The sequence below is a fragment of the Balaenoptera physalus genome (genome assembly GCF_965194825.1).
Source record: "Balaenoptera physalus genome assembly, chromosome: 3".
Taxonomy (NCBI): domain Eukaryota; kingdom Metazoa; phylum Chordata; class Mammalia; order Artiodactyla; family Balaenopteridae; genus Balaenoptera; species Balaenoptera physalus.
In genome coordinates, this window is record NC_138890.1 from 101,446,736 (window position 1) to 101,470,970 (window position 24,235).

The window sequence follows — 24,235 nt, forward strand, 5'->3', positions numbered from 1 at the left end:
GTCTACTATTTCCATAGGTTAGAAGCATAGATCTGAGAGGAAGTCTGTTTTGCAGGGCATTTTACTGAGTGAAGTAAGAAAGCTGTGCACCAAAACCATCTTTAGCATAAAAAATAAATCACGTGAACCCTAAACATATTCCAAACACAATGTACACTTTGTGCTCTGTGAGGTTCAGTTTGCTCACAGAAGAGCTGTAGTCAACAGTAAACTAGAACAGTTATGTCTCATAGCAGATATCAGTCTTACTGCTCCCCTTTGCCAGAGGTTACACAGCAAGACTTTAAAGGAAAAGCAGAGTTATCATCCAGATTAGCTCTTTGGGGTGCAAATTTGCATGCTTCTTCTGTGAAATCCTCAGTAAGGTGAACATATGCTCTGGTTTCCTGGGACAGTTCCGTTTTATGCTCACCCTGATGTAAGACTTAATAGCTCTCTCCCTTAACTCTCTTAAGACATTCTCAACCTAGAAAGAAAGTGAAATAACATTAATTTTGTAACATCAGTATTTTGAGCAAACATGTTCTGTATACCTGCTGTGATCGATACAGCACAGGTGTCCAAGAGATTCATTTTCTATGATGTCAGCAGGGCTGACAGTGACCTCTTTGGCATCAGTGACTGTGGCAGGATGCAGCTGGGTGCACGAAGACCCCAACCCCACAGTACACATACCCTGACACCTATCACTTTGGCTTCTTGTTCCCATTTGGAACCGAATCAGTGAATGGGAGTATTTGTCATTTTGGTTTGAAAGTCAATGAACAGGATTCTCCAAATATGTAAGGAGTGTATATTGATCCTTCACATCTTTAAGAGTTTCCTAAATATCTCACAGCTAGGAGGTAGATATTTCTTTGGAAAAATCTAGTTAACCTTCTGTTGTGATACAGGATAGTAAAATAGGTGATATGAAAGAATCACTATATTTCAAGTGTGCAGTTATTGATATTTTGTGGACTGTTTAAAATAACAAGATTTTAAGAAATTATATGGAATTATTAGAAAAACTTGTACAATATAAATCTCACATTTTCAGATTTATAGTTATAGTTCTTTTTTATGGGTAATTTTCTTTTTAAATCTTCAAAAGAAACCTTCATAATGCATTTAAAAAAACACTGTCACTACCAAGCCTTTGGATGATTAACTACCCTGTGATATTTCTTTCATCCAAGCTGGTTTATAAAGGAAAGCAAAAACAACAATAAAAGAAATGTACCAATTTATTCTCTACTAATAAAGTATTGAACATTAGTGAAAAAAGTGTGAAATATTGGAATGCAACACAGAGCAATTCCACTACCCATTGCAGTTTGGGGTCATATACTGTATATAAAGAGTAATTACTTCATTGGTTGGAGACCACAGTGGAGGAATATAGAATTTGATGAAAGAGATTTTAAGATAAAAATTTTATCCCAAAGCACTTGAAAACTTTGCCAACACTCCAGACTGTTTTATTTTGGACTGTGGTGGCCAGGGGTGAGGGGAGTGGGCGCAGGGTGGGAGTGCAGAAGAAAGAAAGAAAATTAAAAGTGAGCAGATTTTTAAAAACTCTTTAGCCAATAATCAACATCAGTACTTGGATTTAAAGAATCTACTACAAATAGTCTTTGTAGATGCCTGAAATGACACGTTACTAATGAAGATCCCATATTTAATATTTGCACATGGCATAATTAACATTAAATCTGGTGGTTTCTAACACATCTTCCACTTCCCATTTTTGAATCAACTTTCCAGATTTCATTTTCTTGCTGATCACGGTGTTTACAATAATAAATTTCTAAATGTTAGCAAGTCTTTTCTCCTTGTTTATCTCACAGGGATCCTGGGTAGGAACTGAAATCTTCCTGGGTAGAGTGGGAAGGTCACATGGTATATTGTGCAGAGAACAGACTCTGGAGTTGGCTGGTTGTAATCCTAATCCAAGCTCTGTCACTTTTCCATGAGCCTCAGTTTTCTCTCCTGTAAAGTGGAGAAAAATATCTGTGTTGTAGGGTGGTTGTGAGGATTGAATGAGCTGTGTGAAAAGCACTTTATGGTGCTTAATGAGTATCTATTTACATTCTACTTCTTTCTAAAAGTAATTTAGAATACAAAAAAATACATTAAGAAAAAATAGATAAACCATGTAAAATCATGCCCAGTGAATACTGATTCATTTATGTCTTCTATCCATGTTACTTTAATAATGATATTGGAGAAAATCAGGGGATTATTCTGATTATAATAGTAAAATATATTAATTGCAAAGAATTTGAATATTACAGGAAGGTATGAGGAAGGTAAACATCCATTACCTTTAATATTTTGACACATTCCCTTCATCTATTTCCATCCTACTCATTTCAAAAATAAGTTAGAATTATACTCCATATCACATTTACTTCCCATTCTTTTCAGTTTCTATTAGATCATAAGCATTTTCACTGTCTTTAAGCAATATTTTGTGATTTCCTAATAGTGTGTCATTTGTATGTAACATAATTAATTCTACCCAACATGTTAGTGATTTTTCTTTTTGTTATTATAGACAAAACTGCAATGAAAATTGTTTCAGATGTTCATTGACTATGTTGGTAATCCCATCCCTTCATTTGTCATATTTGTTGCAATTTTTTTCCCACTTAGCCTTTTAAATTTATGATAACTTTTAAGTTTTTAATGTTATGTAACTTTTGCTACCAGTTATTTGTGATTTTCTTTACTGTTTGTATGTTCAGAAAGTTCTTTCCTATTCCAAGGTCAGTAAATAAATTACCTATCTTTTTCTGTTTTTATAAAATTCATTTTTAGCTTTTTGCTTTTAAATTAATACAGTACATATTTGGGGTACCACAATTTGAGGTAGATGCTGGGGTAGATTCGAGCTATCACAAATAGGTCTGAGAATTTATTAAGGCAGAATTTAATATAATTTTCCCCAAATAGTTAAAACAATTACCCAGTAACATTATACTTCCTTCTTTATGATAGATTTATGACGGTGCTTTATCATACAATGATCTCTCTTTCAATGCTCATCTTTCATATTTTAACTACTTAAATATCTGGTACAATAAATGCTTTCTCATTATTTCTCTTTTGCAAACATTACTTGGCTATAGGTATTCATTTATTCTTCCAAATAAATTTTAAACACACTTGATCAAATTCTCCCCATTTCACTCCACTCCAAACACATTAGGATTTGCTTGACATTGCATTAAACCTTTATGTTCAACTGAAAAAAAAAAGAATACATTCTTTTAATATTCAGCATTCCAGTGCAGAAACATAGTATCTCTAATTTCTTAATATAGCTTCTGTACATTTCTTGTTAAGGTATGGCTAAGTGTTTTATATATTTTATTGCTATTGTGAAAGAAATATTTTTCACCTCATAATTTCAAACTGGTAAGATATTATTCTCAGTGAACTTTCATTGTATAATCTGCATGCTTTGTCTCCAACTTGATTTATTCTGCATGTAGAAAAATATTTTGTAATAGCACTTTACTTCATAGACAAAATGAACTTAGCCGGTGCTTGAGAGAGAACATTGAAGGCCATGGAGGTTATTAGAGCAGCCCAATTTTGTAATTATGAAAGGAACTAGAAGGAGCCACTGGTTATCCATTTTATTATAAAATGTACAATTACATAGGTGAAATGAGTGCATTTTATTTTATTACTGGGGAGGGAAAAAAGACAAGAAATTGATGCACCCATGTCTGTAATGACAAGTGAAGGGCAACTTTTGAAGACAGTGGGGACTCCGAGGGTGTGTAATTGTTCTCTGTACTCTGAGCCTTATGCATTTCATCTACCTCATTGCCTTACAGTCCGTTTTGGTATAAGTGAGATGAATAATGTAGACAACATCTCCCATGGGAATTAAATTTAAAATGAGGGCTCTAAGTAACTGGTATCGAAAGATCATGTTATAAAACTGGCATCCATGTCCTCAGTCCCACTGTACCCTGTTGTCCTTGGAGGCTGCCCACACACCTGTCATTCATTTGCCCTCAGTTTCTAAGGTGGCAGGATGCCAGCCCCAGCCAAGTGTTCACAGTGCAAAGTGCTTTAGACTCTTCTAAAATGAAAGTCAGTATGTAAATGTGCAACATGACGACATTATTATTCTAGCTTCCTGGCTGCTTTCAGCAAGCACTGACTGCCACATGAGGTCTCAAGTGTTCTGGCACAGTGTGCAAGTGTTCAAAAGAAGTTAAAGTAATGAAATTGGATCTACATTTCCATAGAGATTCAAGCTGGCATTGAGGAATGGAGTCATGGGTTGGATGGTCTCCACCAAACAGCCTAGGCAAGTGCCTGTGATGCCAGGCTACTAAGCAGAATTTTCTATCGTGAAAGGGCAACACTGTTTCTTCCTCTGGGTCTAAAATTACAAAATGTGCCCATTTCTCCCAGGCTCACACCACTCTCTGGGCGCATTATCCTCAGTCCTCACCCATCCATTCCCTGGAGCACACACCAGCTTTGCTTAAGTCTAGCACAAGTTTTAAAATGAAGAATTAAGTACAAAGTGTGGGGGGGAAATGTTTAGTTAGAACCCTAATAGAGCATGAAGTATGTGACTATTATTCATAAGAGGCGGGGCCAGGCTAACTACGTATCTGATCTACCTAAGGTGCTGTCTAGAAGTGGCCACTTACTGGATTGCAGTTGACCTCGTTATTTTTTTATTTAAAAATTTGTTTTGCAGTTTTCATTGCTCACAGGTCTTCTCATTTGCATCCAGCATTCCCTTCTATTAAAATATCTGGAGCCAAGACCAAACTTAGGTATATGGGTGCTGGGGCCAAGAAACTGGGTTTGCTAAGTATCGCATCATGGTAGGTTCAGGGTCAGCACAGATTCCGCATTTGGTCAATCTGAGACCTGATCTCTTTTTACCTCCCCTCCCCCTGGCTGAAATGTTTCTGTTCAGCAGGGCAAGAGCAACGGAATCTGAGTCTTGTGCTTTGCAGCCACCTTTATACTAGTACAGGCCCATAATGCTGAATACTCTTCCTCCTCCACCTCCTGTCATATCCTAAAAATTTCATGGGCTTCACGTATCCATTTATATATATGCAAAAATGAAGTTCATTTAAGTTTAAAAATGTAAGAGTGGGACAATTAAAAGAATTCAAGCCCTCAAGGATACCTTTACTCACATAGAATCTCTCTCTCTTTTTTATTGTATTTTAGGACAGCGAAAAAAAGGGATTTATAAATAAAATCTATGCCATCCAGGAAGTATGTATCAGTGTCCAGAACATCCTAGATGAAGTTGCTTCCTTTGGCGAAAGGATAAAGAAGTGAGTGATGCTGACATGTGAGCCCTGGTCTTCTGTGGGACAGTGTCCATTTGTTTCTCAGAGGGTGAAATGCCACATTCTTTCTGGCAGGGGACACTCCTGGGTGATCTATTGCTCAGTTTTATCATTATTTACTTTGCTTCTGCCAGTCTTTGGTTTTATGAAAGTTCTGTCAATTTCCTCCTTGAAATTTAGAACATATTGGTTGGAAAGAAATCATACTTGTAGCTTTGAAGAAATAACACCGTCCTAAATTTTAGCACATTTTCACTGTGAGACTTTGTTCTTACACAGAATATGAAATTGTGATAGAAAAAAAATAAACCAAGTTAAATGAGGATTTCAGGTAATCAAGACACACCTGCATTTTATTATTGGTCGAGTTATAATTTCATCAATAAAGTTAAATTTTAAAAAATCATACTATATATAGCACCCTGCAAAAATATGCTTTCAATTTTGTATATTTAAATAGCTGAGATCATAATTATAGATGAAATAAACTAATGCTTTGTCATTTAGAAAATATACATAATTTTTATAATTTAAAAAAATTTTTTAAACAAGGAAATAGAGCTTCATTGAGAGCTGATGTAAAATTAAGAAACATGTTACTTGCATTTTACTTCAAATAGTTTTATTTATTAATATATTTTTTAAAACAACTGTTTAATTATAAAAATGGTAAGGTGGATTTATAATTAGTTATTAGTAAAAAATATACTAAGGCCCCGTACCTACTAAACTATGTGAAAATTGGCCCACATAATGATTTCTAAATGATCTATTCAAGAAGAGGTGCTGTATATCTGGATAAGCCTACATTTTCCTAGTTTTGTATATCTATTCATTGTTTATTATTCATAACCAAAAGTGTTCTGCAGATTTGGATCCTTGGGCATACATAGAAATTGAAAGGAGTAAATTATTTAAACTAAAGGTGTGAGTCATTCATCTGGTGCCTTTCATGTTTCAAGGCATAATGCATTTTATTTTGTATAATTTTTTGTTTAACACATTTCCACATATGCATAGGTGCTGAGTTTCCACTTTCTCGTATCATATTAGACAGGACAGCCTCCCTCTCACTCCCAAATGTGCCTCTAAGCAACATTCAGTATCAGACTTCTAAAGACTGATTTCCACATCTTTTCTCTTTTCTTCTTCTTCTCCATGTTATTTACATCTCTAAGAATGTTTCCTTGTTCTCCACAACGTATCTGCAGAAGCAGAGTGTGAAGTCCTAAATGGGGCATTTCCCTCTTGAGTATTGTCCTTTCTCTGAGGTACACTGTGTATTGATTACCTGACAGAAACATCTCATTTATATCCGAAGACCCTGGGTCAACTCTAAGGTCAGGATTGTGAATGCCTGAAGGGGAGAGGCTTCTTTGTAACTCTGGGTGTTAGGAGACTCAGACAGGTGCTTGGCTGGAAAAGACCATGGCCAGTTGAAGGAAATGACCAGATCCTGGCTGTGGACCAGCCTTGGGGAAAACTGGATTTCGTGAACTTTCCAAGGTATAGACAGAGGTGCAGGTATAGGCTGAGGTACAGGAACACCACATAGGATCTAGTGAGTCTTGTAGGAGCTATCTTTTCGGCGCAGTAATCTTTCGAATACTATAAGAGAGGAGCTCCCCTGGGGTCACGCGGGATAAAATGGATCTATCCAGAAAGCAGATACAGAAGCAGTCTTTCTTTAAGTACAACATGAAAGCCTCCATAATTACCACATCTTGTTACTAAATCATTCCAGAACTTTCTTGAATTGCATCTCTTTGTGCGGGGGGGGGGGGTTAAGATCATATTCTAGATATAGATTCCATAATGCACTGTGGAAAAAGAAAAGGGCAGTCTTTTTTCCCCCTGACATTAGCTGCACTGGTATTCCTTGTCACTTTTCCTTCCAAGAGGAGTAAGAGCACAGGGAGCGCTTCAGTGAGGCTGCCCAGAAGGAGGGTTTTCTGCGTGAAGAGCCAGTGCCCTCACACATGGAGTGGTGTGATGGATGGCTCTGAGCTGAGCCACAGGAGAGCAAACAGACCCTCCGCCTTCTGTTCTCTCCACCAGCGGGCAGAAGCAAGGGGACTACAGGTGTCAGTGAAGGAGGGAAGGCATGATTCTTTGCCTGGTGACAGTTATAGGACTCACTCTGGCCATAGGAGATAAAAAAACACGACAGCAAAGCCAGACCCCAAGAGTTAACTAAAAACAAGACAACCAGATTGATCCAACTATGGCTTTTTTACTAGAAAAAAAAAACATTTTTAGGAATTTGACCTAGAGAAAGACAAAAAGCAAGCCATATGCCACAAAGCTAAGGAATAACTCTTAAGTGTTAGGCTGAAGGGCAGTACATGAGAAAATCTCTTGAGAAACATCCTTTATTGGATCAAAAACTTCCCTGGAAAAACCCAGCCCAAGTGAATATAGCATCCATTACTGGGAAATTAGAAGAAATAAAAAACACTGACATTTATCCATATCATGTACAATTTCATATTTTCTTGAAGTGTCTTGGGGCCCTTCTCACTGCTTGCTAAGAAGAAATGCCATACTTTAGACTCCTAGAGTTGAATGGCTCTAATAACTTCACCTTGATTCACATAAACATGTTGCCATCACTACCAGTCTTCCTGGATACAATAAAAGCTGTCCCCATTTTATAACCGGGAAGGTTGATGCTTAGAGAGGTTGACCACCTAAAGTCACATAGCAGAATCTAGGCTTTGAACACAGATTTGCTACCTTCTTTGGTTTTTTTTCATTAAATTATGCTAAAGAGTCACTCAGCAAGATGTGTTAGTTCCTCTTTGGAGGCTGAACTTCAAGGCAATGGTATGCTTATAAATGGAGATATGGTTATATACCCATCCTTGAGGGCTCCACGGAATGGTTCTGTTTACTTTATAATTTTGCCACTCTCTCTTAGAAACTACCAGACTCACAATAGATGTTCTACACAAAAAGCCTAAAAATATCCCAGTCCTTCCACGTTCCATTTGCCTTCTGTCTTGATCTTTCGTTCTTTTTGTCTCATTAAAGTCCTTCCCATCTTAGTACTGTCTGTTTTGTAACTTCCTCTCCTTCTGTTCGTTGATCCCATTTTTGTTCTTTGTTCTGATGTTATATCATTGTCAGTACTCCGTCTTGCTTCCTTCCCTGACCCTCTACATTATTAGTCACCAGCAGTGTGGGAACACTGCAGAGCCATCAGCCAGGCCCCGTTATAACCCACTCTTTTCCAGCTTATACTCCCTTTTTGGTCTTCCCAACAAATCTATCATGTGCCATGTTCTCCTTCGCTATCAACAAGGTAGGGAGCATAGTAGGTAATGTTGACTTTATTTCTTAATTATCTATGTATTTCTGGGAAGAGGGCTATGATGGCAGGTGAATTTTTACAAAATTCCCCCTTCCTGACTTCTAATTCCATTTGAAACATAACTGAAGTGGGAAGTGAGTATTCCTCTAAGGATTTCTAAAGTTCTGAGGATTTACACAACCGTGTAAGATTTAGATCTATGGGCAATCGCTGGCAACGTTTTATTTCCAATGTGGTTAATCCTGTGTGAGAGTTCATAGAAGAAAGAATGGTAGGCCCGGGGGCATTCTCCTCTATGAAAATTTGGAGAAAACAAGATTCAGTACTAGTTTTAGAAGTAGAAAAAGATTTTTAAACCACGGGGAGTCACCCAAGTCGTGTGACGACTTTAGACCCTTAAGTCACCTGGGACAATCTGGAGAGGTTGGTGTCAACACCCTGTACCTGGGCCCTGTGTTCATGAAGTTGAGATTATGACTAACCTGTATCTTCTGATAGCCTATTACAATTGGCATCTATTCCAGAGAGAAATACAGTCTTTACTAGATCCTTAGTCCAGATTTTGAATCAGAATCACATTTATTTTCATCTTTGTTTGAAAAAAGTATGAAGTGCTCAGATTGCTGATGTATTAATTTCTCATTCAGTACTTTCAACTGGACCGTCCCATTCTTAAGCTGGCTGGCCATTGTAGCCCTCTGTGCGTTCACAGTCATCCTGTACTTCATTCCGCTGAGATACATTGTCCTTGTCTGGGGTAAGTAAAGCCTTTTTTTTTTTTTTTTTAACTGTCATAGCTGCTGAGAACAAACTATTTTTAAGGGATGAGTTATACTGTCAGTAGTTCCCTATATTTATGGTCATGAAGCTACTCCATGATGAAAAGAGACAGGTCAGTTAAAAATCACAAGAGTATAAAGATTTAGGTCTATCTGCAAAATGCATTTTTCTTATCTGGCACCATAGGCTCCATCATACTATAAACATGTAGTTGTGCAGATTCTTCATATATCAAAGTGTAGCTTTGTCTAGATATCACTCTGATTTATTTCCACCATTTATACATAAACAGAGGCATTTTGATCCATATGGTGCATTTAGGACAATATGCTTTTGTGCTGTGGTACTTTATCTTACGGAAATGTCCATAAACATGGTACTATATATGGCTGCCTGTTTAAGAGGTCACCTTTAAGGAAGCAGGAGAAGGGTCCTTGGCATTGGCAGGCTGCTTGGGAACAAAAAAACCAGCTTTATGTGTACTAAACAAGAATGCTTCTGTAAAAACCCACTTTAAAGGTGATATTTGGGGGTCCTAATTTCTAATGCAGTTATGCTTCATGCTAACAGTTCCTATGTACCTAGACTCTACTTAGGTGGTACTTTCAGCATTCTTCATAGTTTGGGTTTTTTTGGTTTATTTTCCTTTCTTTCTCTTATCTGACACAATTCTTTGTTTGGAAAACTCAATTTTCAGTCTCCAAGATCAACTAACATATAAAACTACATTAATGATATATAAACAAGACTGGGTAGGAGTAAAATTCTCTACTTGCCCCCGGCCTGCATACACCCGAGATTGCTAAACTATACAAAATGCAAAGAACCAAAATGGGTTTTCAGAACACATGTGCTTACACTGAAAGCAAAAAGATGAAAAGGAATGTTTTGTTTTCTTTTTAAGGCTTTTAAAGAAACATGCTGGAATGAAATGAAAAAGGGTCTGATGTCTCCAAGCCCTCCAGTTTAAAAATCCTTACCTCGCTATTCTTTTTGGCATATCTTGTCATATCCTGAGCAAGCCTTCTTGCCCCTTATCATCACTATCATTACCTTTACATCTTGGGTAGGGAGTGGAGGGTGAAGGGAAGGGTGATTATGTTTTCCTGCCTTAATTTCTATAATTTAAAGAAACAGTTTCAACTAAGTGCTTTCACTATACAAGGGAAGAGGCATTTCCACCATGTTCTTGCGTCGCCATTGTATGTTCTTTCATTCCTTCCTCTGATATTTAAAACAGGTGCTGTTTTATTGAAGGAATTAAGGTAGGGCGTTAGGTGTGGCAGTTTATTACCTCTAACCTACTTAGGGTCAGACCTGCCATCTCAGTTGTGATAGGTGGGGAACTTCGGGTTTCCTTTCCCCAGGTTCTCAGAAACTGGAGCCCACGGCAGACATCTGGCTGTGTAATCTGGGTTGGCCTCACTGGCAAGCTGTCTTAAACGTAATTTGCAGAGAATGTGTTTGGGTCTCTTGTTTCGTCAAATAAAATAAAACAAAGAACAGTATTCCTTTAGTGGTAGGTGATTGCTGAAATATTAAATAGAAATTTAAGACATGAGTCTCACATGGGGAGACAGGGACCAAATCATAATTGCATTAGTTTATTCTGCTGAACTCCCTGAAGAAGAGCCAAGATGCTCCAGTTTGTGACCCAGTTTTTACCACTCTGATTTCATAAAAAGCTGTTTATGTATTTTTATGTGAATATGCTTGGTAATTTATTAAGTGCAATATAAATGTAAAACAGTAGACTTATCCAATTGAAATTCTACATTATTCCATAGAATATGTAGAATAGGTACTTCTAGTTTTATACATTATTTTGACATTTCTACCTCATTAAATTTGGGGGTTTTGTTTTGTTTTTTGTATAATAGCTCCAAATTCATCTGTATTTGCCCCTCATCCACATTTGCTCTTCAGGTAGCACAGAGGATTCACTGTTGAATAATTTAGCATGGGTAGGTATGGCTCATTTTTAATGGTTCTTGGCCATTTTAATCCAAGAAGTGATCCAAGTAAGTCAATCACAGTAGCATCTTTTGCAAGCCTTAAATTTATATTTCTTATAATTTAAAAGGAAAATTGGTTTCTAAAAATCTCAATGCCAGAAATGTAGAAATGGAAACATATTTTCTTTCTTGTGATGAGAACTTTCAAGATCTACTCTTTTAGCCACTTTCAAATGTGCAATACAGTATTATTAACTATAGTCACCATGCTGTACGTTATATCCCCATGACATTTTATTGCTGGAAATTTGTACCTTTTGACTCCTTCACCCACCTCCCACTCCTCCGCCTCTGGTAACCACCAGGCTGTTCTCTGTATCTATGAGCTTGATTTTTGTTTTTGTTTTTTTTAAGGATTCCACATATAAGTGAAATCATATACAGTATGTGTCTTTCTCTGTCTGACGTATTTCACTAACGAATTATACTAACGAATGCCCTTGAGGTCAGTGCATGTTATCACAAATGGGAAGATTTCAAACTTTTTAATGCCTGAATAATATTCCATTGTGCATATATATACCACAACTTCTTTACCCATTCATCCGTCAATGGACACTTAGGTTGTTTCCATGTCTTTGCTATTATAAATAATGCTGAATGAACATGGGGGTGCACATGTATTTTTGAATTAGTGTTTTTGTTTTCTTCAGATAAATACCCAGAAGTGAAATTACAGGATCATAGTGGTAGTTTTATTTTTAATTTTTTGAGGAACCTCCATACCTTTTTCTGTAGTGGTTGCACCGATTTACATTCCCACCAGCAGTGCACAAGGGGTCCCTTTTCTCCACACCCTCCCCAACATTTGTTATTTATAGACTTTTTGATGATACAGCCATTCTGACAGGTGTGAGGTGACATCTCATTGTGGTTTGGATTTGCATTTCCCTGATGATTAGTGATATTGAGCATCTTTTCATGTATCCGTTGGCCATCTGTCTTCTTTGGAAAAATGTCTATTCAGATCCTCTGCCCATTTTTTAATTGTTGTTTTTGACAATTGAGTTGTATAAGAAGTTTTTAATATATTTTGGATATTAGCCCCTTATCAGATATGATTTGCGAATATTTTCTCCAATTCTGTAGGTTGCCTTTTCATTTTGTTGATGGTTTTCTTTGCTGTGCAGAAGCTTTTTAGCTGGATGCAGTCCCACTTATTTTTACTTTTGTTATCACCCATAGTTTCTTCTAGGAGTTTTGTGGTTTCAGGTCTTACATTCAAGTTTTAGTCTGTTTTGAGTAATAATTTTTGTAAGTGATATAAGATAGTGGTCCAGCTTCATTCTTTTGCTTGTGCCAGTCCAATTTTCCCAACATCATTTAATGAGGAGACTGTCCTTTCCCCATTGTATATGCTTGGCTCTTTGTTGTAAGTTAATTGACCAGGGACTTCCCTGGTGGTGCAGTGGTTAAGAATCTGCCTGCCAATGCAGGGGACACAGGTTTGAGCCCTGGTCTGGGAAGATCCCACATGCCACGGAGCAACTAAGCCCGTGCACCACAACTACTGAGCCTGTGCTCTAGAGCCCACGCACCTAGAGCCTGTGCTCCACAACAAGAAAAGCCACTGCAATGAGAAGCCCACACACTGTAATAAGAGTAGCCCCCGCTCACCACAAATTGAGAAAGCCCATGCACAGCAACGAGGACCCAATGCAGCCAAAAATAAATTTATAAAAAAAAATTAATTGACCATATATACATGGGTTTATTTCTGGGCTCTCTATTCTATTCCATTGATCTATGTCATCTGTTTTTATGCCAATACCATACTATTTTAATTACTATAGGTTAGGTTTGTAATATAGTCTGAAATCAGGGAGCATGACGGCTCCAGGTTTGTTCTTCTGTTTTAGTATTGCTTTGCAATTCAGGGTCTTTTGTGGTTCCATACAAATTTTGGGATTGTTTCTATTTCTGTTAAAAATGCCATTGGAATTTTGAAAGGGATTGTATTGAAACTGAAGATGGCTGTGGGTAGTATGAACATTTTAACAATATTAATTCTTTTAATCCTTGAGCAGGGAATATCTTTCCATTTATTTGTGTCTTCCTCAATTTCTTTCCTCAGTGTCTTACAGTTTTCAGTGTACAGGTCTTTCATCTTCTCAGTTAAATTTGTTACTAAGTATTTTATTCTTTTTGATGCAATTGTAAATGGGATTGTTTTAATTTCTCTTTCTGATAGTACACAGTGTATAGAAATGCAACAGATTTTTGTATATTGATTTTGTATCCTGCAACTTTACTGAATTCATTTATTAGTTCTAACAGTTTTTTGGTGGAGTCTTTAGAATTTTCTATATATAAAAAACCATGTCATCTGCAAATAGTGAGTTTTACTTCTTCCTTTCCAATTTGCACTGTTTTAAAATCTATTTGTCTTATATAAGTATAGCTTCCCCTGCATTCTTTCGGTTCCATTTGCATGGAATATCTTTTTCTATCCCTTCATGTTTAGTCTGTGTGTGTCCTTACATCTGACTTAATCTCTCATAGGCAGCAATATAGAAGGGTCTTGTTTTTTTTTTTTTAATCCATTCAGCCACTTTATGTATTTTGATTGGAAAATTTAATTTACATTAAAGTAATTATTGATAGGTATGTACTTACTGCCATTTTGTTAACTGTTTTCTGGCTGTTTTGTAGTTCCTCTGTTCTTTTCTTCTTCTCTTGCTTTCTTATTTTGTGGTTACCACGAGGCTTATGTACAAGAACTTAATTTAAAAAAAACAATTTTTTTTTTAGCTGTGTTGGGTCTTAGTTGCTGCACGTGTGCTTTCTCTCTAGTTGTGGCGAGTGGGGGCTACTCTTCGTTGCAGTGCGTGGGTTTCTCATTGTGGTGGCTTCTCTTTGTTGTGGAGCATGGGCCCTAGGCACACGGGCTTAGTTGCTCTGTGGCATATGGGATCTTCCCAGACCAGGGCTTGAACCTGTGTCCCCTGCATTGGCAGGCAGATTCTTAACCACTGCGCCACCAGGGAAGTCCCAAGAACTTAAGTTTGAACGCATTTGAAAGTTCTAAATGTTTACTCTATTCCCCCGTTTTATATGTTACATTTTACACCTTTTTATTGTTGTGTATCCCTTAACTAATTATTGTAGTTATAGTTACTTTTACTATATTTGTTGTATAATCTCCATACTAGCTTTATAAATGATTAATCCACTACGTTTAGTATGTATTTACCTTTACTAGTGACATTTGTACTTGCATGTGTTTTCTTTCTACTTATAGCACACTTTCTTTTGGCTTAAAGAAGTCCCTTTAACATTTGTCATAAGGCAGTTTCGTAATGATAAACTCTTAGCTTTTGCTTGTCTGGAAAACTCTCTTTTTCAGTTCTTAAGGATAACTTAGCTGAGTAGAGTATTCTTGCTTGGAAGTCTTTTTTCTTTCAGCACTTTGAATATATTATGCCATTCCTTTCTAGCCTGCAAAGTTTCTCCTCAAAAATCTGCTTATAGTCTTTTGGGGGTTCTCTTGTACATAACAAGTTGTTAATCTCTTGATGCTTTTATGACTCTTGTCCTTAACTTTTCACGTTTTAATTATCTGTCTGTCTTGATGTGGGTTTCTTTGGGTTTCTCTTATTTGGAACTCCCTGGGCTTCCTGGATCTGTATGTCTGTTTTCTTCCCCAGATTAGGGAAGTTTTCAGCCATTATTTCTTAAAATACATCTTCTGCACCTTTCTCTCTCTTCCCCTGCTGGGACTCCCTATAATGCAAATGTTAGCACGCTTGATGTTGTCCCCATGAGTCCCTTAAGCCATCTTCACTTTTTGTCATTTTTTCTTTTTGCTGTTCTGATTTTCAACGATCCTTTCTTCTTCTTCATCTAGTCTGCTGTTGAATTCCTCTAGTGTATTTTTCAGTTCAATTATTTTATTCTTCAGCTCTGTGACTTCTATTTGGTACTTATATGTTCTATCTCTTGGTTGAACTTCTCACTTTGTTCATCCATACCCTCCTGAGTTTGGTGAGCATATTTATGAGCATGACTTTGAACTCCTTATCAGGTAAATAACATCTCCATTTTATTAAGGTTTTTTTCCCTGAGGTTTATCTTGTTCTTTCATTTGAAACATTTTCCTCATTTTGCTTGAATCTCTGTGTTGGTTTCTATGCATTATATGAAACAGCCACCTCTCCCAGTCTTGAAGTAGTGGTCTTGCGTAGGAGATGAACCTTATCATTCAACCTTGCCTTAGCTCTTAGTTGTCTCCCAAACCTTTGTAATTGTCCAAGCAGCCTATTCTATTCTATTCTATTTATTTATTTATTTTCGACTGTGTTGTTGGGTTTTCGTTGCTGCGTGCAGGCTTTCTCTAGTTGCGGAGAGCAGTGGCTTCTCTTGTTGCGGAGCATGGGCTCTAGGGCGTGCGGGCTTCAGTAGTTGTGGCACACGGGCTCAATAGTTGTGGCTTGTGGGCTCTAGAGCGCAGGATCAGTAGTTGTGGCGCACAGGCTTAGTTGCTCTGTGGCATATAGGATCTTCCCGGACTAGGGCTCGAACCCATGTCCCCTGCATTGGCAGGCGGATTCTTAACCACTGTGCCACCAGGGAAGTCCGAGCCTATTTTATTTTTAATAGCCCTCAGTAGTTGAGGATGTGTGAAGACCTGTCAGTGTCTCGAACAGGAGGCTCTCAGGCAGCACCTAGATTCAGGCTAATTGAAAGTCATTCCCTTAGGCAGCAGCTTTTAAATTATGCAGATATATACAGTGGGATTGCAAGTGTAAGCCCAGCTGGCCACCAGAGACAGATGATCTGGAGGTGTCCCCTGGGTGACAGTCATAAAAATCAGGGCTTTGGATGAGTTTATAAGCTCCTTTCTGGGAGATACTGATGAGCTGTGGTGAAGCAGAGGGAGAGTGCAAAGATAGCATCCCCTGGCCTGTGGCCCCTGAGAGCACCTGCACAGGCCCCTAGATGTGTGCCAAACCTGAAAGCTGCCCCTCAGGCCAAAGCTCCAGGACAAGCAAATAGGCCTCTTTCATAGAAAGACTGGGGTGTGTTTCAGTCTCCTGTTTGTGCAGTGCCCTGATGGTGGTACCTTACAGAGAACTATCTCTTGATTGTTACATTCCTGTGAGACTCAGGAACACCAGCTCCCCTGACCACCAGAGTCAGGCAGTCAAGGGGCATCCCCTGGGTGGCAGCTGCAAAAACTGGGGCACCAGACATGTGTAAGAGCTCCCCTCTGAGGTGTCTGGAAGGGTTTACAGTCAGCCCTTAGATGTGTGTTTAATTAGAAGCCTGCCATGATAAAATTATAGGCCCGTTTCACAGAGAGATTGAGCTCCTTGGTCTGTTACTTCTTGCTGTGCCCTGAGGGTGGTAGCTGTTTAAGACCTCTTTCTCTATTGGTTACAGTCCTTTGGGACCTGCAAACATAAGCCCTTCTGGCCACCAGAACTAGGCAATGTAGAGGTGTCTCCTGAGAGCAGTTGCAAAAATTGGGGCACCAGCCAAGGTTCTGGGAGATACTGGCAAGCTAGAGCAAGGCAGAGAGAGAATGCAAAGATTGCATCCACCAGCCTCTGTTGGCCTCTGTTCCCTGAGAACACTTCCATAGGCTCCTAGAAGTGTGCCAGAGCAGATTCCTGCCCCTCAGGCCAAAGCTCCTGGACAAGCAAATAGGGCTCTTTCTTGGAAAGACTGGGGTGTGTTTCAGTCTGCTGTCTGTCCAGTGCCCTGGGGGGTGGTAGCCTGCCAAGAACTGTCTCTTGAATGTTGTTATAGCTCCAGGGGACCCAGGAGCACCAGTCCCCTGGCCTCCAGAGCCAAGCAATCAAGGGGTACCCCCTGGTGGCAGCCACAAAACCCAGAACACGAGACGTGGGTAAAAGCTTCCCTCCAGGAGATACTGGTGCTCTGAAGCGCAGTAGAAGGAGAGCTCAAAAAATGGGGCCCACCAGCTTCTGTCCCCAGAGAGTATCCCAGCAGGCCCCTGCCTCTCCGGCCAACTCTTTAAGATTAGGAAATGAATTTTCTTCACAGAAAACCTGGGCACCTTTCAAACAGCTGCCTCTGTGCTGGGCCCTGGGGTGAGTGAGTGCTCACGAGCTCTTTAAGAGCCATTCTCCTTTCACTATAGCACTTTGGGTCTCATGGATGCAAGCCCATTGATTTTCAAAGCCAGATGCCTTGGGGGCTCAACTCTCAGGTGCAGGTCTTAAAAGTTGAGGTGCCTTATGTGGTGTACAAACTCTTGGCTACTCAGGGAGAAGCTCCGGGTTTGTGAGATTCCTCCTGATGGTGGGTAGCTGCACTGGGGGTGGGGTTTATGGCGAGATTGTTTCTCAGCATCTCCTATCCATTTGAATGTAGCCTTTTTCTCATTTGCCCCACATGAAGGAGGTGCTCAGCTAGTTTTCGGGGGGGGGGGGTTTGTTGTTGTTGTTGTTTTTTTACCGGAAATTGTTCCATATGTAGCTGTAGAGTCGGTGTGTCCGTGGGAAGAGGTGAGTTCACGATCGTCCTAGGTCACCATCTCGAACTGCCTCATAGATGTAAAATCTCAGGCACCAGATGTGTGTGAAAGCTCCCTTCGGGGAGATACTGGTGCTCTGGAACATGGCAGAGGGAGAGCATGAAGATGGTACCAAATGGCTGGACCGAGGCAGTTGGGGAGAGATGGTTCCTGCCAGGAAAGAAAAAAAAGATGGTGGCTGCCAGTCTCTGTCCCTGAAGAGTACCCAGGTAGGGCCCTGAATATGTTTCGCATCAGATGCCTTCCCCTCATGACAAGCAAGTGATCCTTCCCCACACAAAATCTGGTTGCCCCTGGATCAGCTGCTTCCATGCTGGGCCCTGGGGAGGGTGAGTCTGAACACACAAGTTGGTTTTTGAAGCTAGATGTTTTGAGACAGACTAATAGAACAGAATTGAGAGCCCAGATATAAACCCAAGCATATATGGTAAATTAATATTTGACAAGGGAGCCGAGAATACTCAATGAGAAAAGATAGTCTTTTCAATAAATGGTGCTAGGAAAACTGGATAGTCACATGTAAAAGAATGAAACTTGATCCCTATGTTACACCAATCACAAAAAATAACTTGAAATGGATTGTAAGACCTGAAACCATGAAAGTTCTAGAAGAAAACATTTTTTAAAAAGTTCTTTGACATGGGTCTTGGTAATGATTTTTTGAAAATCACACCTAAAACACAACCAACAAAATTAAAAATAAACAAGTGGGACTGTATCAAGCCAAAAAGCTTCTGCATAGCAAAAAAAAACCATTAACAAAGTGAAAAGACAATCTACAGAATGGGAAAAAATATTTGCAAACCATATATCTGATAAGGGGCTAATATCCAACATATATAAAGAACTCATACAATCTAATAACAACAACAAAAAAAAATTAAAAATGGGCAAGGGACCTGAATTGACATTTTTCCAAAGAAGATATATGAATGGCCAACAGATCCATGAAAAGATGCTCAATAACCCTAGTCACTGGGGAAATGCAAATTAAAACCACAATGAGATAGCACCTCATGCTTGTTAGAGTGGCCATCATCAAAAAGACAACAGATAACAAATGCTGGTATGGATGCAGAGAAAAGGGAACCCTTGTACACTGTTGGTGGGAATGTAAATTGGTACAGCCACTATGGAGAACAGTATGGAGACGCCTTAAAAATATAAATATAGAACTACCATATGATCCAGCAATTACACTTCTGGGAATTTATCCAAGGGAAACAAAAAGACTAACTCCAAAAGATATCTGCACCCCCATGTTCATAGCAGCATTATTTACAATAACCAAGACATGGAAACAATCTAAGTGTCCACTGATGGATGAATGAATGGATAAAGAAGTGGTATACAATGAAATATTATTCAGCCATAAAAAAACAAGGAAATCCTGCCATTTGCAACAACATGAATGGCCCTTGAAGGTGTTATGTTAGTGAAATAAGTCAGAGAAAAACAAACACTGTATGATTTCACTTATATGTGGAATTGGAAAAAAAAAAACAAAACAAAAATAAAACCCCTCAAAAGCCCAAACATCAAACTCACAGAAAAAGAGAAAAAAATTTTTTCTTTTATCTATCTATACGAGATGATAGATATTAGCTAAACCTACTGTGGTAATCATTTCACTATATGTGTACATCAAACCATCATGCTGTATACCTTAAACTTGTATGTCAATTATTTCTCAAAACTAGAAAAAGAAAATAAATCTTGATGTTTTGGGGGCTCATCTCTCCAAGTGCAATTCTTAAAAGTTGGGGAAGCCTGATTTGGGGTTCAAACCCTCACTCCTCAGACAGAAGTCCCTCCTGATTGTGGGTTCTCGGGCTAGGGGTGGGGTTTATGGTGTGGTTGTGTCCCCGCCTCTCCTACCTGCTTCGATGCGGGCCTTCTCACGATTGCCAGTGTGTAGACTCACTCAGCCAATTTTTAGGTTATTTTCAGAGGTAGCTGTTCCATATGTAGCTGTAGATCCAGCATGTTGGTGGGAAGAGATGTGTTTGGGATCCTTATATGTCGCCATCTTCAAAGCTTTTTATTTTTTTAAAGCTGGTGGTAAACCCTTCCTAATTCCAGGTCATTTTGAAATTAAAACAAAAAAAGCAAAAACCCAGGTTAGTTTGCATAATAACAACACCTCCCCACCACTGAAAAAAACAAGTGTATCTTTTGAAAAGGGGGAACCAGTAAGTCAGATTTCTTGCCTTAAAAACAATCCCAATCCAAAATGCCGGGAGACAAGTTTCATCATAGATGAAACATTAAAGCTAAGCTTCTAAGTACTGTAACACTGAGGGGAAAGGCAAGATAGGTCATTGATCATTCTTGCCAGGTGCCTTTTGTTTCCCAAATAGAAAGCCTTTCCTGCTGGGAAGAAGCCACTGAAGTACAAAGAGAAAAACAGAGCAGCCATGGAGTTGGGAAGGTGGAAAGAAGGAGGGAAAGAGAGAGGGAGGGAGAAAGGAAGGAAGGAAGGAAGGAAGGAAGGAAGGAGGAAGGCAGGAAGGCAGGCAGGCAGAAGGAAGGGAGGGAGAAAACTGGGTTTACTGGTTCATTCAGTCAAGGCTGAAATAAAGGCAGCTTAATCTAGATCTTCAAATCACCGCAACACTTTTGCCAGAAATGTGTATTTGAACTCCAAACTTTATAGATTTCAATAATGTTTGATCTATCACTTTTTCAGGCATCAATAAATTTACAAAAAAGCTGCGGAGTCCATATGCAATTGATAATAATGAACTACTTGACTTCCTTTCCAGAGTCCCTTCAGATGTGCAAGTGGTATGTAGGTTTCATTATTATAACTACAGGCATAGCTCATTTTATCGTGCTTCACTGATCTTTCTTTTTTTTTTTTTTTTTTTTACACGTTGAAGGTTTGTGGCAACCCCGCATTGAGCAAGTCTATTGGAACAATTTTTCCAACAGCACTTGCTCACTCTGGGTCTCTGTGTCACATTTTGGTAATTCTTGAAACGTTTTGAACTTTTTCATTATTATTATATTTGTTATGGTGGCCTATGATCATTGATCATTCATGTTACTATTGTAAAAAAATTAATACTTGATGAAAGCTCAGATGATGGTTAGCATTTTTTAGCAATAAAGCACTTTTAAATTAAGGTATTGCTGTTTTAGATATAATGCTATTGCACACTTAATAGACTTCAGTATACCATAAACAGAACTTTCATATGCACTGGGAAACCAAAATATTCATGTGACTTGCTTTATTGCAATATTTGCTTTACTGCGGTGGCCTGGAAACAAACATGCAGTATCTCTAAGGTATGCCTGTATCATTTTAATGTAGTGTGGCATTGGGTTTTAACTTTTATATCCATTTAATTCTGAAGGTTTTAAAAGAGCTAAGTAAAGCTAATAAAGCCTGTAGAAGATTTTGCCATTCAGGAATTAGCCCAGTTGGGGTGTTATCCAAGAAGAACTTATAGAGAAGATTGGGGAATGAGAGGGCATTGCACAGAGAACCTACCAGGATGTCAGGGGGACAGTCCTCCCCCAAGGTTCAGCTGGAGTTTGTGAAGGGAAATCACCATCACCTGAAGGAGGAATTAGGAATATTAGATGATGAAAGCAAAGTATGCCAGCAGACATTGAGAAAAACACTTCCTTAAATAAATTGCATGAATTAAGTGAGTTTTAAAGATGTCTGTTTTAGAGATCAGTGAAGGGGGAAAGAGTAACTGAGTTTTGAGAACTGGGGCATATCTCAATCCTTTGAAAGCCTTGGAGGTTAATTAATGCCCATTGATCAATAAATATTTTCAGAGTAAAATGAGAAATGTTTTTATCAAACTATTGAAGCTGGGTTGCAGCAATACCTTTTTCCTTTGTTTCAGCAGAGTTTTTGATTTGTTATCAGACATGAGAGTGGGCTGGATGGAGATGAAGCTTATATTAAACAAGCACACAATAAATTATAGAGAACCATTATTCGGCCCTTCAAAATAGATGGAGATGGTTCTGCTTTTAATGTTACTTGGGTATGGGCAATAGAGACCTCAGCCTGTTACCAAAGTTCACATCAGGGCTCTCATGTAGATTCTGGCAAGATTTCCCTTGACTCTTTGCTCTATCATTCTATTGTTTTCTGCATCCCAGCTGTAGATTGCATACAGCTTCCAAGGCGAGCACTTTCTTTTCCCCCAAGCATAGTCTCTGAATTCCTTTGCTTTTCCTTCCTTTGCCAGAAAGTGGCCACCTGACCAGCCTTTCTCTGAACTCTGTTTAAACAGGTGCAATACCAAGAACTGAAACCAGATCCTTCTCATAGCCCATGTAAAAGGAAGAAAAACAATCTTGGCTAGCCAGCTCCCAGCACTGAGGAGACCAGCATCTGTTTGGGAAGATAAAAGGAAAAGCCTTCAGCCTGAGCCGCATTTCCTTTCTTTCTGTTTTTTATTTATTTTGCCATTTTACCATGATTGAGAGAATTTGTAAATAGTGTACAAAGGCGTATGTCTTTTAAAATATACTTCCATTGTACAGAATCAATTTGATAAAGGTTTAGCTATTGCTGCGTGAAAACCTTGTTAGCTGTGTATAATAATATAACACATTGGAACAACAAATGTAAGAATGGTAACATTGGGAGATACACATTTCTCTAATTACAAGTGTAAGAACTAGAATATTAAATGCTCAGCTGTGCTCTGATTAAATCTACATAAAATGTAAATGTCAATTTGATTTTAAAGTTTTTTTTTAATGTGACTATTTTTTATCTGAAAAATAATCCATTACAGTTTTCTATGTTTTATACATTTCAAAAGGGAGGAGGGATCCCAGAGCCTAAATAATGGAACAGATGCATTTCAACTTAACATAGATTCGGATCCTGATATTCATTCCTGTGCAAATTATTTAGATATGACTAGGCTGACTTCTTTAAGCTAAAGAGTGAAGGTATATTCACCTCCTCAAGAGAATCTTCCACACACTGAAATCCTACAAAGAAAATTTCCAAATCTTCTATCATTCCATCTAAAACCTTAAAATCTCTACAGGACTACACAAAAAATACTGCCAGGTTTATAAATGATGATTGCCTATAAGGATTTTTATACCAATCACTATTAATTTGTGCCAAGTTAGCAAATTAGCAACCCAGTTCAGTCGTCAAAAATCTAGCAAATTAAATCCACATTGCCTTTGGTGTCAGATTATGCCTCTGTGCATCTAAAAATATTTAATACTCAAGTGTTCTCACAGAAAAAAAAAAATGTATCTACTTTGTTATTAGGTTACTGAACTGCTTTAATATGCATATTATGATTTTTGTTATTAGTGTGAATTTTAACGTAGAGGAGAATGCAGTGTGCTAAGTGATATGCCAGTGTTTCATTACCATTCATTTATAGAAAAAAAATCATTCTTTAAAATATGAATGCATGAAAACCTATTTTGTAAAATAAACTGCTTATGGGGAAGGGGAGTTTGCCTTTGAAAATGTTTCATTACTTACCATAGAATCTATACTTAAAAATTGCATTCCCGACTCTCATGTAGTTTTTGTACCTAACTTCCTCGTATATCAAGGGAGTATACCTCTAGAGAGACAGAATTTGGTGAGAATGTCTTACTTCCCTGACTTGGTAGGGGATTAAGCTTGGTTGAAATTGCTGCAGTGTTTTGCACTACTTTATTAACAATGGACTGGGATAGGGTGAAGGTGGGGGTCATGCTGGAAAAATGTAGAAAAGCCAGAAGCGAGAAATATATATTTCACTCTATAGGAAGATTCTTTAAAAATAAATTTAATCTCATCAAAGTTGATTTTTAAAGTATTTTTATTTTAAAGCTATGTTGTTAAATACTGTTTCTTATGATAAAACTATTTTGATCTGTTTATACACTATGCTTGAAAGAATGTTAATTAAATTCCCTTTCTACAGAAAGGCTTTGACCTCAATATGCTCTATTTAGCGCATCATGTTTATAATGACATGCTTACATCCACATACCATCATCGTTTGTTGTTAAGACAGATGTAATACTTCATGCAGTTGATGTTGCTACAGGAAGTTTACTGATGGAATAATTTGTTTGAAATAACTTTTGATTATACTCTGTGTGAGATTTGTGTTCCGTGCTGACATTGTCTACTCAAATGTCTACAAGCCTGATATTCTAACACCTCAGATGTACCCAGTGGATAGCAACCATTAACAGATGACTAATTTCTGTTTCATGCTATCAAATTTCAGATGTTTAGTTCAATGGTAAGGTTGACTATTCACTGCATTAAATAAAAAAATAATCTTTTCTAAAA

At 38.2% G+C, this 24,235-nt stretch overlaps 1 protein-coding gene across 16 annotated transcripts in view; it reads left to right on the forward strand.

Moving 5' to 3' along the window:
- The window catches only part of MCTP1 (multiple C2 and transmembrane domain containing 1), a gene marked incomplete at its 3' end in the record, with an annotated part of 550,519 nt that extends 526,284 nt beyond the window's left edge, over positions 1–24,235 (forward strand). For 15 of the 16 annotated variants that reach the window (XM_082458039.1, XM_082458052.1, XM_082458051.1 and 12 more), the window contains 4 exons: positions 5,203–5,312; positions 9,288–9,397; positions 20,627–20,724; positions 22,200–24,235. In XM_082458039.1, coding sequence (XP_082314165.1) covers positions 5,203–5,312; positions 9,288–9,397; positions 20,627–20,724; positions 22,200–22,271 — 390 coding nt within the window. The remainder of the gene's footprint in view (positions 1–5,202; positions 5,313–9,287; positions 9,398–20,626; positions 20,725–22,199) is intronic. The other variant, XR_014262452.1, reaches the window with a different exon arrangement.